This window comes from Fundulus heteroclitus, chromosome 17 (genome assembly GCF_011125445.2).
Source record: "Fundulus heteroclitus isolate FHET01 chromosome 17, MU-UCD_Fhet_4.1, whole genome shotgun sequence".
Taxonomy (NCBI): Eukaryota; Metazoa; Chordata; class Actinopteri; order Cyprinodontiformes; family Fundulidae; genus Fundulus; species Fundulus heteroclitus.
Window position 1 is genome coordinate 15883876 of NC_046377.1, and position 14288 is coordinate 15898163.

At 38.5% G+C, this 14288-nt stretch overlaps 1 protein-coding gene across 1 annotated transcript; it reads left to right on the forward strand.

The window, feature by feature from the left end:
• Positions 1 to 4405: 4405 nt before the first annotated feature.
• On the forward strand, positions 4406 to 10715 carry LOC105931147 (asporin). Its single transcript, XM_021320097.2, has 5 exons — positions 4406 to 4959; positions 5644 to 5713; positions 6505 to 6594; positions 7624 to 7852; positions 9088 to 10715. Exons 2-5 carry the CDS (start codon positions 5647 to 5649, stop codon positions 10178 to 10180), a joined length of 1479 nt encoding a protein of 492 aa, XP_021175772.2. The 5' UTR covers positions 4406 to 4959; positions 5644 to 5646; the 3' UTR covers positions 10181 to 10715.
• The last annotated feature ends 3573 nt before the right edge of the window (positions 10716 to 14288 follow it).

A 14288-nucleotide genomic window follows, 5' to 3' on the forward strand; every position in this document is an offset into this window, starting at 1 on the left:
TGATGTTTCTTTGCTGATGGGTCCTGACAAAGTGTTGCCTTCACGAAGATGTAGAAAGCAAGTCACGGTTGCCTAATTAGAGCGACCCTGTGAACTTTAAACCACATTTTGACATAAATTGACAACCTTATGTGACATGTTTCACCCTTCCCTTTTTTTAAACTCACTTTGACACTGTTTAGACATTAGGCAACACTTCTTATATATTTCTATGCCCAGCAAATTTGCCTAAAGAGATAATTAAGTGGTTGCTAGCTATAGGTTTAACTAGGTGTGGTTTTTACCTAGTAACAACATAATTTATGTGCAAAAAAGAGCCAAAGCTGCTTTCCTTTTACGCCTTTCTCTGTAAAACCTAAAGCTAATGGACTTCTAGTTATGGGGAACATCAGTCACGGGATGCTTGTTTGGCTGCTACGTGTGAGTGTGTGAACAATCAATGTCTCCTGAGGGGCTTGCTTTAGTTCATTTTAAAGATTAGCCTTCCGAAGTAAACAGAAAGATTAGCATAGCTTTTTACTTCACATTTTTAAATCAAATATAAAAAATAAAAAAACCGCTGTCCTGTAATGTTGTATAAAGTGTTTTACTCCGTATAAACTGTGCCTCTTTCTTTTTTGGCTTGAGCTTGTTTTCACCAGCTTGTCCAAGCCAAAGACATAATGATTGAGGGGCTGAGTGACCCCATAGATTAGATAAGGACCATAAGGGCCATAAAAACACATCATGTTGATTTAAACCTTTTACTGGGACTCCACACACAAATATGACATGGATCCAAATGTTGTTTCAAACAGCTTCATAGTATGTTTCCTTTTCTTTCGACCAATCTTTCTCTCCTTCACCGTCCTTTTCTCTCAAGCTTTTGGTCATGTTGAACTAACTTACGCAAGAATTGCTTACTAAAGCAAAAGCACAAGTTTAATTTGGTTGGAGCTATTCTGGGCAGGGTTAAGTCAACAGGGCTTTGGTGTATGTGATGAGCATGCAGGATTACTCTAACCATGTCTGGAAAGAGAAGAAAAAGAAGAAAACTGTTCTCTAAAAATATGTAACACATTTAATGGAGTGCAATTTTAGCTTATTATGTGAAATTACTTGATTTTAATTTTCCCGTGTCACTTTAGTTCCTCCTGACACCAGAAAGCAGAGCAGTCTGACATTTGACCGCAGGGCATTTCGGATGTTCATTAACTGTCCTTGACAGTAACAGGTCTCTGGAAAATACAAGATGACTTTGTCAATGCTCGTTAATGGTTAATTTATACTCTTTTGTTTATTAGCAGAGGGAACGTTCAGGTTACAACTGGTTAAGAAATCGTTATAACCAAATGTAACTTAAAGGTACATTTCCATGTTTTTGAAAGCAGTTTGAAAATGATTTAAAAAGGTTTTGCACATATTAGAGTAAAATACCCCAGGGCTTGTTCTTTGAACCCATTCCTCATATTCAGCGGCGCACAATCGTTTTACTGTGTAATCTTCATGACGCCAACAGAGTGTGAGGCCCACATCCATCTGAAACGCTGCAGACGCTCAGGACGTGAGCGACGTGTTGAGGCAACAGAAGGACGAGCGTTCGACTGCATTGTGTGCTGCTGCTAAGCTGCGAGTCATCCGCCCGGCACAAATACAGGCCTGACGCTCTCAGCCAAACAAATTGATCGCAGTCTGTGACCTTTGGACTTTAGCCTTGTTAACCCCCCGCTGATATCTCTACCCCCAATATTGGCTCCGAACAGATGTGATTGTTTGGTGGAAGGTCTGTTGCCCTAACATACTGTCTGTCAAGGTTTGCTATTTTAGTAACTGCATGTCTCACTGTTTATTGTACTTACAGTAACTCCGCTCTTTGTGTTACCATGCATCCCAACAATTATGCCCTCAAAATACATAACATTGAGTGTTTGGTACCTCAAATTAACATTAAGCCACCAATTGTAGCTTGTGCTTGTCAGTTGTTGTTTTTTTTTTTTTTTTTTTTTTTGTGTGGCAATTTTGACATTCAGGGATGGAGGAATACTACTAGACTAAGAGGAAATGCTGATACCACTGTGCAGCTACCAGGCATCCGGGTGCGCTGGAGAACAATCACTCAACTGTAAAAGTGATTTTGGCTTGAAGGCAAAAGTCCAGACATAGAGATTTGTCTGTGAAAGGGATTTTATGAAGCCGTTGATGGGGTATCAAACCCACAGAAGGGAGATAAACTGGAATTAAAATCGATCGATGAGGATTTTTATTCATCACGCAAAAACACGCATCCTGTGGGCCCATAGAAACAGAGATACGCTTCTGTGTTTTTACCGTAACAAGGTGGTGGTCTGAAAGAAAGCCACCCCCGCTCTTCTGTTTCTTTTCATTCTCACACCTACTCTCCTATACGTTACGTCACCTTTGACAGGAAATGATGTGCAACCACTCGAGGCACTTCTCCATCTCTTCTGAGGGCCATTTCTTTCACTCTCTGCCTCCTAATCACCATTCCTGTGTGCTGGTGCTTGCTTTAGTAGCCAGGCCACTACTGATTTAAATACACAGAAAAGGTTAAGCCTAGCTGCTGTGTTGTTCAGGCAGATTCATGAGTCACAGGGAAAACCTGGGCAAAAATAAATTAATATATACTGCCCCTTTGTGGCCTATGGTGGTATCGCAATTGTTTTGTGTCATATTTTGTACTGTAGATGTCAGTATTTTACAGGTATTGTAAGTCCATCAACGTTTAAAGAAACGTTAATGTAAATATACTCTCATTTAAATTAAATCTAGCTTTGGGTTTCCTTTCGTATATGTTCCATCATTCTTGTTAAACTATTTTGATGTCAAACTTCACAGAAATTCCACAATTTGTATCCATCTTTAATTCAAAGAGATAACTTTAGCAGTAACTTTAATTACACAATACACTCTACCCAAAAGACTGGTAACCCAAGAGACAAAGCATACATAAAAAATGTCTATAAAAAACCAGGTCAATTTTGGATCAAACCCAAAAAGTTTAGAACTCCTTCTAAACCTTTATTTTTGCCTATATTTTACTGTACATTTACATTTCCTTTATCTGAATTATTATTACTTGTCCACCAAAGAATTGGCCTTTATAAGCAACTCTGAGTTTAGATTTAGGGGAAAAAATACTTTTATAACATTTATTTTATTCTGAATTATCAAGAACCTAAGATATATATTTTTAAATGCATTTATTTATAATGTTTTTTTTTCTACCTGATAGGTGTTTCTTGATTTCTGGTAGAATGCAGGCTGGAAATTAAAAACCTGACACTTCTATACAGTTTTATAGAAGTAACTTTTATGTGTCCTTGCAATTGGTACAATTGCAAGGACACATTTTTTGTTTTGTGACCAATCCAAAAAAAAAAAAAAGTTAAACTTTGTCAATCTGATTAATGACTCAACAAATAAAGTGCCTTTGTTAACAGACCACATTGAAAAACATGGATAAACTGAACCTATAACTTTTGCCAGGATACATTTAGTATTTTTGTAAACTTACCAATTACCATGCCCAGGATGCTTTTTTTCAAGGTGACCAATATATATTTTTACACTGGAGTTTCTTCACAGCCTTTTTTATTATAGGGTTAACTGCCATTTATTAAGCTACTATAACATTCTAACACCTAAAACATGCAGGCCATCATTTATTTCTAATTAATCTTAGAACAAATGACTACAAAAGATCTTCAGTAAACATGGATTTTGCTATACTGAGGAACTTTGAACAGGATTTTATATGCTAGTTTGTCTAAAATTAGCTTGCTTTCGCTCTGTTTTTGTATGACTCATTGATAATGGGATTTGTGATATTTCATTATTTATTTAGCATTTTTTTTGTTGATAATATATGTATTATTTTTGTTATGTCATCATGAATTCAAATCTCACCCACATGGCTGTCATTAATTGAGTCACTTTGACATCCAGTTTGGTCTGGGTCTGGATTGCAGCAACAATTTCTGGTACAAACCTTTAGAATAAAATAAGAAAGACAGTGATGTACAAGCGACGGCACTAAAAACCTACAGCACTCAGACACGCAGTGACTGAATTTGCTAAATCCCTCCCTTGGAAGTATAAATATGTTTTTTGGTATTTTGTTAGGTTTGATAAAATGCAGATAAATTATTTTAAAGTGCAGCCTTTGTCAGAAATGATGTTACTAGTGAGTCAGAATTATTTTTTGTTGCAAAAATAATTGATTCCAAACTTTAAAAATGCAACAGAAACATCTAGAGAGCTCAATGTATTAGAACATCTGACTATCATAGAGAAATCCAATTTCCTCACTGTTGCACACAAGCCATTAAGCTGAATATTCCCTGCAGGCTAAATACCATTTTTTGCAGTTATGTTTTTTTGCAATCCTAAGTGAAAAATCTTTTAACTCCGGGAAGGAAAGTATTGAGCGACAAGAATTAATTCAGCCACAGCAGATCTCTTTCCAAAAGTGATCATCAGCAGTTTTGGACCTAAGACACAGCAGGCTATTAGTGTAAAGGTCAAAGGCCGAGCATTTTTCAAGAGCTACTTGTCACCTAAACATAATGACCGGGAAGCTATATCCCCCCTCAGTGGAGCAAATAGCATGCACTGTAAAAGCCAGCTGCCACCTCTGACCCCTTTTCCTGAAGTTGCCCTCTTCCTGCTATTGATCCCTGGGATTCCTCTGATGTGGAGGGTAAGTGTTAGAATTCCCTTCCAGATAAAGGTATTTCAGGAGTAATTATCCCCAGCTGGCTCAGAGCTTATGTGTGAAAATTCTCCATATAGAAAAGGGCCTTGAAATGGATCGTTAGAGCCAGCTCTGGGTGGTGAGGCAAGGACTGTCCTCATAGTTTTAAACCATTTCACTCCCCACACAGATGTAAGATTAACTGGACAAAGTTCATTAAAGAAGGAACTTAACTTTGACTCGTTAGGAGGCCAAACTCATGACAGGTAAGTGCATATTTTAAATAAAGACGATGTTTAAATGACGTTGCAATGTTATGCTAATGATATTAAAGGTCGCAACACAGAGCTGGCAGAGACAAAATCAAGGAAAATAGGATTTGAGAATATGAACAGTATTTTGAAAATGGCGGAAACAATTCATACAACTCAATAATTGATTTTTGAGACTATTGCATCCCAGTAGATTGAAATATCAACAAAAAGGCAATTTATTGTAGCAATTCATTTAAAAAAGTGAAACTTCTGTTTCATAGAATCATTACATACACAATGATATAATTAAAGTGTTTATTCAATGTCAATAATTGTGGATCACACCTAATGGAAAAATAAACAGAAAATTTAAAATTCAGTTTCTGTAACCAAGTATTGAGAGAAGGGAACATGCATTTAACATGAGTTTTACTTTTTTCACTGAAAATAAATGAAGTTTTCAATGATTTTCTTTTTTTTTTCGTTTACATGCAATTGTAATCTGACTTGACTATAAAACATTTTTTTTCTAACTGTAGCATTAATCCAACGTTTAGAGGAGTTTCTTCCTTCTTCATTTTTAATTTATTGAAAGCTCTGCTAGTGATGCAAAACATACGTGTTTGATGCTTAAGACACACCATGATTGTTTTCTAAAAAAATTATTTATGATAAATTTCCCCCTTTCCCCCACAGACAATGCAAGAGCTTACACTCTTGCTTGTTTTCTTCAGCGTTTCTGGATTTTCTAAAATGTTGAATCCAGGTAAGTACCAGGCTGCACCCGCCAATATTTCATGGCTGGATGGCTGGATGGCTGGATGGATGGATGGATGGATGGATGGATGGATGGATGGATGGATGGATGGATGGAGCATCGTGTTTACAAAGCTACAGAAAAAGTTGTTTTAGTGGTTTTTAAATTTAATTGGGGCCTTAAAGATTAATTAATCATGTTTCAGCTGCTTTCATTGTAGCTCTCGTCTAAACGGATATCTGTCTAATGAGCGTGAGTGCAAAGCAATTCATATGATAGCCTCAGCCTGGCTGTGTCACGTGAATGTCAGGTTAAAGACAAAAATATATATTGCAGGGCATAAACCTACTTTTGTTAAATCAACATAATTGATACCCATTGTTTTACAAGATGCGCACATGAAAATAAGCCCTGATTTACAAAAACTGGCAGCATCACTAAGTGTGCTTCAGAAATAAAGTCATAAACAGTAAATAAATAAAAGGGCACCTAATAAATATTCAAAAGTCTTGAGATTTTAACTCACCGGCATTAATGACTCTCTAATATTGATTGATGTTTAATATCTGCAGAGTTACAATGCCAACAGTCAGCACGTGATGTTGACTGTTGGCTTTGTAACAGAATTAGAAGATGCACATTAAACTGCAAGTAATGTCTGGTGGCTAGGTCATATTAGGAGGTGAAGAATACATGCATTTATTCTTAAGAAAATCTCCTTCTTGATAAGATATAGCCAAGATGGCAAATCACTGGTACTATTTTTTTGTTACCTTCTATCTTTTTTAATTTGCAAACAGGTACAACTGTAACCGAGGTGGCTGCTGTGAGGACCGATGACCCGTCCCAGCAAGAGGTTTCCATATTTGCTGAGGAGAGAGAAAATGGAGGTGAAAACAGGGAGGAAACTGAGGAAGAACAGATTAATTATGGACACATTTAGACACAAGCGCAGCAAAGATGCTTTACTAGAATAAAGTGATCACAGAGCAAAGAAGGGTTGACAAAGAAGTACGTTTAAAGACAGAGTCAGAAAAGAAGATTAGTAAGCAAAAGATTCAGAATAAAATCACTTTAACCAGCAAAATAGAGGATTTCCTGCAGGGCAATCAAGAACATTTCAGAAGATTTGAAGAAGTGTCAATCCCAGAGACAGATTCTGCTGGTATTTTTTCTAACACAAAAACTCAGAAATACTCTCCATCAGACAAAGAGGATTATCTCAACAAAGGTATTCAGAATAGGTGCAAGAGAATGGACTTCATTTAGTCCCTAATCCAATCACATAAGTGTTCGGTGAGAGTGAGAGTAAGATAAAAATGCTTACAGATTTCACCAACAAGGGGGAAAACTGATGTAAAATTAAATAAAAAGAATCCAATAAAGAACAGAGAAAGACAACAGGTTGCAGCAACTCCTCTTTTTCATGATAGAAGAGACACTGAAGAGGATGAGGTGATATTAACAGCAAAACAGGTGATATAGAAACCATAGGAAGAACAACAAAAGAAATGGTTAACAATAAGGAATATTACAATGTAACACGTCTTTTAAGCAAATTACCCTCTCTATTATTGAGTCTCAAAATCTTTCAACTTCTCTGCATAATCAAGAGTTTGTCCGTTTAGAGCCCAATGTTTCCAAAATCATTCCTTCAGACTCAAAAGCCAAGATAGTATCTAATTTTAGGTACAGGGTTTAAAATAGTCACACCAAAGCAGCAGAGATGAAGCTCATGCTCAAAGATTTATAAACTACAAAGGAACATTTTATCAAAACAAACAATACTAAAATGGTCCATTTTACTCACAAGGCAAGCACAGCCCTAACTCCAGGCTAACCCAGAACTGCTACACAAATGGAAAAGGACATCATATTTACAGTCAAGCATAGTAAAGCATCTTCTCCCCAACCACAAGGAACCCGACCTCCAGCCAGACGGAAACCTCTGCCAACCCCAGCGCCATCAGCGATGCCAACAAAAACCAACAGGAGCAGCAAAAGTAAGAAAAAGTCCAAAGAAAAGAATAGGAAGACGGAGAATAAAACACGAAAGCCACAAGAGGGGAAGGAGAGAATCCCTCCACCAACACACTTTCCTTACTTTAAGGATGACTACTGTCCACCTGAGTGTGCTTGTTATGGACGGTAAGACTTTAAGGATAGCGACTGCTGATTTAGACCATTTAAAAATTGTTCATTTTAAATTAGAGGGATGCCCCGACCAGAATTAAGTAACGGAAGAACAGGCATTCACTGAATCCAAGTTACAGTCCCATACTCACTACTAGGGCTGGACGATAATTCAATAACAATATATCTATCGATCGATAGACGTAAATCGATGAAAGAAAAAAAGGTCAATAACAGGTTCAATAAAATAAGCTTGCATTCCTTTGCATTCTAGCCAATCATGTAGGTTAATATTACAGTCATTACATCCTTCCAACCAATCACAACGCAGACCCAGGAACCAAGCTCTGCACCCTCAAAGAGTTCAGAAAGCACATGTTATTTTATTCTTTTTTGAAAACTTATAGTTTTGATAAAAAGTTGGTTGAATAAAGGGTTGAGTTTGAATTCAGTGGTTGCGTGTTCTGTATCTAAAAATAGATCGCTAAGCAACAGCATAAAAAGGCCAGGGCTGCACCTAAAATATATGTTTTGAATTTGTTGATAATTATCGATATTGATTTCAATATTATTTAAATTTTATCCATATGCTTTTTTTCTATATCGTCCAGCCCTACTCACTACCATGTAAATCCTTAAAAATCCTTTAGTAGCATTTTGGTTGTGTCCCATTCAACACACTTGCCAACGATATTCCAGATCATTTTTTTTCCAATGCTGACAGATATTTTGATTTATAAAAGGTGTTTCTGCAGGACAACGTTATGTTTCTAAAGATTTATCTGACTTGACCCGCTACAGCCTCAGGGTCCAACTCTCACATCTTTCTCCAGCAGTTTGCTGAACTGTTATGCTAATGCTAGCATGTTTCCTCTCTTTTTTGTATGTGACCTCTTAATAATTCAGCTTGCATCATATTTCAATGTGGCTCCAGTTAGTTGTTTGTAGACAGAGCAGAGACAGCTTCTCTTTCACTGTAAAGAATAGAGCATTATTTTAAAAAAACTGGCAGCAAAATCTCAGCTAGTGCTCGGGATTGGATAAGGACCTTGCTATAAATTTGCACCGTTTGGTGACAAGAATGTATCTTTGTTACACTTTTATTGATATTATCCATAATTTAAAATGATAAAAATATTAGATTAGAACTTTAAATCAACAATTTTGATTTTGGACCTGTCAATATCATATAATAATTTATGCTGTTAACTTGATTGTGCATTGCATTAATAGTGTGCATTGTCTTCCAGAGTGATCCAGTGCTCTGATAGAGGTGTTGAACAGGTTCCTTATGGGATTCCCTATAATGCCCGCTACGTCCTCCTGATGAACAACTTCATCAGCAGCATCCAGCTAGACCTGCTCAGTGAATATTCATCCATGGAACTCCTTTCCTTAAGCAACAATCGCCTCATAGACGGAGCCGTAGAAGGATCTTTCGAGGGAATTCCTGCTCTGAAGCGCCTCTATCTGGACAGGAATCTCCTTCAAAGCGTGCCAACGGACCTCCCAGTTTCTCTAGAGGAGCTCCGGCTGGACAACAATCGCCTGAAGATGACGTCGGAGGCGGCCTGGGCAAATTGTCCCGGTCTGTTCGTTTTAAGCCTTAGCAGGAACAGCCTAGGGAGTGGACCTGAATCCCTTCCTCCTGGTGTGCTGTCCCCTCTGCGCAACCTCCGTACTCTGAACCTGGATCACAACCAGTTAGCCTCTGTGCCTTTGGACTTACCGCTGTCCATCAGAGAGCTATATCTTAGAGGGAACCGCGTTGAGCAGTTCAGCAGAGGCGTTTTTAATGGGATGTCGGGGCTGCTAGTGTTGGATCTAAGTGCAAATAGGTTGAAGAACAAAGGTCTTCCTAGAGATTCCCTCCTCAATGCAACGCACTTGGAAAGCCTCAACTTAGAAGGAAACAAACTGAGACGAGTGCCGCGAACCCTTCCTTACTCTCTGAAAGCTCTAAACCTCGAGGGCAATCTGATATCCTCAATAAAGAAATCTTCCTTCCTCAACCTGAACAGTCTGGAGCACTTGGGACTAGGAAGAAACAAGATCTTCAAAGTTTCCGCCGGCGCATTCAGGAGCTTGTCTGCGTTGCACCAGTTGGACCTGTGTCACAACACGCTGCGCCAGGTGCCCAGGCAGCTGCCTGAAGGCCTGCGCTCGGTAGCGCTCGCACACAACAGGATTCGGTCGGTGCCCTTTGATGCGTTCTGCTGGGGGAATCAAAGCCTCAGCAGGCTGGAGCGAGTGCAGCTGCAGCACAACCTCATTGAGAGGGGGAAGCTGGATGTTCAGGCTTTTACATGTTTACGGGGAATGCAGGTTGTGCATTTCTACTGAACTGAGAGATAAATCGGCTTCCCAGGGAGAGGGCCCTTTTTTTTAATATCCCCGCTTGTGTTTTAAACAGAGACTTTTGTAATCCCAGATAAATAAACTGCTACATTTATGTTGTGTAAAGTTCAACTCACTGAGCGTGACCAGCCCAAGTCTTCCTCGCCGACTGTTTTTGTGGCAGGTAGTTTTCCTTTGCAGCGGTTTGCATGCAGCAGGAACAGCCTGACATGAATAGAGAACTAAAATATTTGGTCTCCAAACCTTCTTAAAATGTAACAGCCAACAGACGGGCCATTTCCCCGTGAAACTATTTAAAGCACACTGTGCTGTAAAATGTATATTAGCAATTAAGAAACAAATGTGTTTAAGAAATTGATGAGTAAGCAGCTCTAAAAACGATTGTCCTGCACAGTACACATTGTATAATATTGGTGAAAGCATTCTTAATTCACTGTTACTAACACAAATGTATTAAAACAGGTTGCTTAGTGGCTTTATCTTGAATGACTATGTCCTAAATAGTGTGTTTTTTTTTTTTAATGGGGCCATGAACTCACTTTCATTTCACATTATAAAGCTTATGGAAGAGAAATCAACACATACATGCTTTCAAGTGTCATGTCTGCCAGCAACCATTAGAGAAACAAAAGATTTAATGCTGTTTCTGTCACATGATGAAGTGGTTCGTTAAATGCCTTTCTCTTTCTGTCGCATTCATTAAAGCACAGTCTTACGAGGTGTAAGCAATTTACGTTTCCTTTTGCTGTAAACAAAGTTTGTCTTTCTTTAGACATCTTGGATAAATAACACACCAATGCCATATAGACAGAACCTTCAACAATTAAAGAATCCTCGAAGATCCAGAGACTCGCCAACATTTAAGACCACCAAGAAAGAAAAGTCCAAGCAAATCAATGCAGTTATGCTCCGTTTTATCTGTTTTTCAAATAATATATTTATATTTTTAGCGGCATGTTTATGTGTACCATTTTCTATGGCTTTTGCAAAAGAGCATATGTGGCTAAACTTGTAGCTAGATGTATCAACAATTGTTTTAATTACTCCAGGCTCCTTGGGGTCACTTCCCAGTTTACGATTCTTGCAATAAAAGCTTCAGATTTTAATTTGTATTTATTTGTGTTGACATGTCCAATAAAATGCATTGAGGTTTATTTTTTTTATTGTCACAAAACATGAAAAAAGTTCAAGAGCCAGGATGCACAGTAAGTTAAATCTAACAAAGGCCCTTTGATTGGGACCGACGGATTTACCAGGCTGTGGTTCTGAGGCAACGCTGAATATTTAATTCTGACATACTGCATTTCTGCCAGTAACTACAAGATTATTTACAGCAACTTGTGCCACTGGTGTGTGGGCTTTTCTTGAGGCTTCCTCTCTTTTTGTGACACATTTATTAAATGTGATTTTAAAAAAAAAATAACAATAAGGAGCCAGTAGCTACAATAGCAGAGACTTGTGAGTTAGTTTCTGCTCATTAATAAATAAACAGTGTTCCACAGCAGAGCATTTCAACTTATTTTTCCACCAACAAATTAGTCAAAATGGAATTTTTTTCCTGCCATATTTGTTCAGTGTCACTTTTCCCACAATTCCCACAATAAATCCTGTAAAATTATGGCTGTGGTTACTGACACTGTGGTATAAAGAAATAGATTAATTATTATCAATAAACACTACTTAGTTAAGTGATGATCCAGTTTAAGAGATAAAAATAAACTAAAAAAATATTAGAAGCAGCTTGATCTTCACAAAATACCCATATTTAAACAGCATTTACATTTAATACATTCTTGCAAAGCTCTGTAAATGTACCATTTTAATGTAAAGACGTGCTTTGAAAGGAAACCACTAGATGGCAGTACTGTCCTGGAGTTACTGTAGTACTGATATGGACAGCCTTTACTTAACATTTAAATTAACAAGTTTAGGTTTCAAAAAAGGTCATTCATAAAGAATTTTTCACAGGTAAAAACCACAAAGAGCTTTAAAGAAGCTAAAGAAACATGGAACAGAGGGAAAAACAAGCATTAAGTGGATGAACTGTGATATCCGGTTTGTTTTAAGAAGTTATTTTAAAATAAAATGCAAGCATATTTATAATATTTATCCTATATGCAATAGTGTTGTTTTATTCACTGACTTCAGGCAGGAAACCCAACCAAAGCAAGGCCAACATCACAAATATGTTGCACGACAGCCTTCAATTTAGTTTCCTTAAATAAAGGGATATTTTAATTGACAATAAGCCTGAAAAATATATCTAAATGATAAGTAAACGCTTTTTCTTATAGATGAACAGTAACTAATCTTGGAGCAACATTATGAGCCCACGTGGAGGTGCTCAGCAGTTTTCTTTTTTTTTCAGTTTTTTTCTCTCTTCTCTCCCTCTAATAAGTTCACTCATCGACGTGGCACTGCACCCACAGGGTCTGGGAAAGAAGAACAGGAGGAGGGGGCAGGAGGGAGGGCCGAGAAGAGAGGGAGGAAGGGAGGGCTTGAAGAATGGATCCAGGCTCCACTGGTTCACGTTGCAAGTGTCCACAAGGGAAGAGTTTGGGCTCGGGCAGAGAGTTCACCAGCACCTCCCTACGGTCCAGCAGGACCTCAACCTGCATCACCTCTTCTACCTGCAGATACTTTCTTTTTTTTTTTTCCCCCCGTGCATCCACTCTCTTTCCCACTTGTGTCTTCGAGCGAACTTTAATTCATTGACTCATCTTGAGATCAGATTACTTTGCGTTTGTATGCATACTTTTAGGAATACAGTACCTGCAAGCACAGCTGTTTTTATGGTTGTCTGGTGTGCGTGTGTGCAGGAACCGCTCCCATGACAGAGTCTGATTCCATGCGCTGCTTTAAGCTGTCCTGCAGATGGTTGCATTTAACTGTCTGCTGCTTTATCCTGCATAGGATAGGACATCTTCTGATATTTCTGCATGTTCGAATTGCAAACATAAGAATTGCATTTAAGAAAAACTGATTGATTCAGCTCCATTTTGTAAAGCTCGATCCCAAACCACACAGCTGATTGGAGCAACTGGAGGTACATTTCCCAGCATTAGAGCCTGTGCTACATGGTTCATTCTCTCTGCCTTCAAAATACAAATCCTGCAGCTGAAAATACAAAATCTGAGCCCTTATTTGATTATTTTTGGTCTGATCCTTGCCGCTTTCCATGAACGTCTTCATGAATCAGACCACAAAAAGAATAGGAATGCAAAAAAGGAAAAAAAAAAAAAAAGAGGAGCGGGAACAGGATATTAAACCACACCCTACATGTGATCCAAGCCAGACAAACATTTAGAGGATCTGCGCTTTGGTAAGATTCAGCTGCTGCTTGCTATTTTTTTTTTTATTAAAAGCTTCCACCCTTCAGGGCTTCAAAGGCTCAAAAACGTGAAGGAACTAATTTATTCTGTTGTCTACAGGCTCATATCAGCTGACTGTGAATAAAGAACGCTTTCATAAAAGTCACATCAGAGTTAAAAGTGTTTTAGCCGTCTAGAAAAAAGGACTATGTTCTGTATTGCAAGTGTGAAAAAAGTCAAGCATGTCTATGTGGCTCCTTTTTTTCACATTCTCACACACACACACACACACACACACACACACACACACACACACACACACACACACTGTATAGCTGCATGAACTCTTCCAGCCTTTATCCTCCTGGAGTCTAGGTATCCTTATATCTCCTCTAACTTAACCTCATATCAAGTCCAGGCTTGGAGCTGACCTTAAGTATAAATTTACGTGACCCTACTCCAAAATGCCACCTTACATTCATCTTGAAGTGCCTTCAAAAAAAGGTTTAAAAACCATTCCCCTAAGTTAGAAATGCCATGTCACGAGCGACAGAGAGGTGGCGCTTGTGTTAGCAAAGCACAGAAGGCGAGAAGGAGAAGGGCTGGAGGAAAACAGGGAGGGTAGAGTGTTGGGGAGGAGGGGATTGAGAGAGAAACCATGGGAGCCAGAGGGACCTCAGACACACACACAGCAGCCTATCAGTGCACCACACACTCACACGTAGCGGCGCACGGCTTGCAGACGTTAGCAGAAGGTTGCACGCTGAAATATAAACAGTGTT

What these genes read in the sequence shown, in the direction of transcription:
- LOC105931147 (XM_021320097.2), top strand. Translation starts at nt 5,647, where the DNA reads ATGCAAGAGCTTACACTCTTGCTTGTTTTCTTCAGCGTTTCTGGATTT. An exon ending in TTCTAAAATGTTGAATCCAG is followed by an intron (nt 5,714 to 6,504) that starts GTAAGTACCAGG and finishes ATTTGCAAACAG; the next exon opens with GTACAACTGTAACCGAGGTG. An exon ending in TGAGGAGAGAGAAAATGGAG is followed by an intron (nt 6,595 to 7,623) that starts GTGAAAACAGGG and finishes CCCAACCACAAG; the next exon opens with GAACCCGACCTCCAGCCAGA.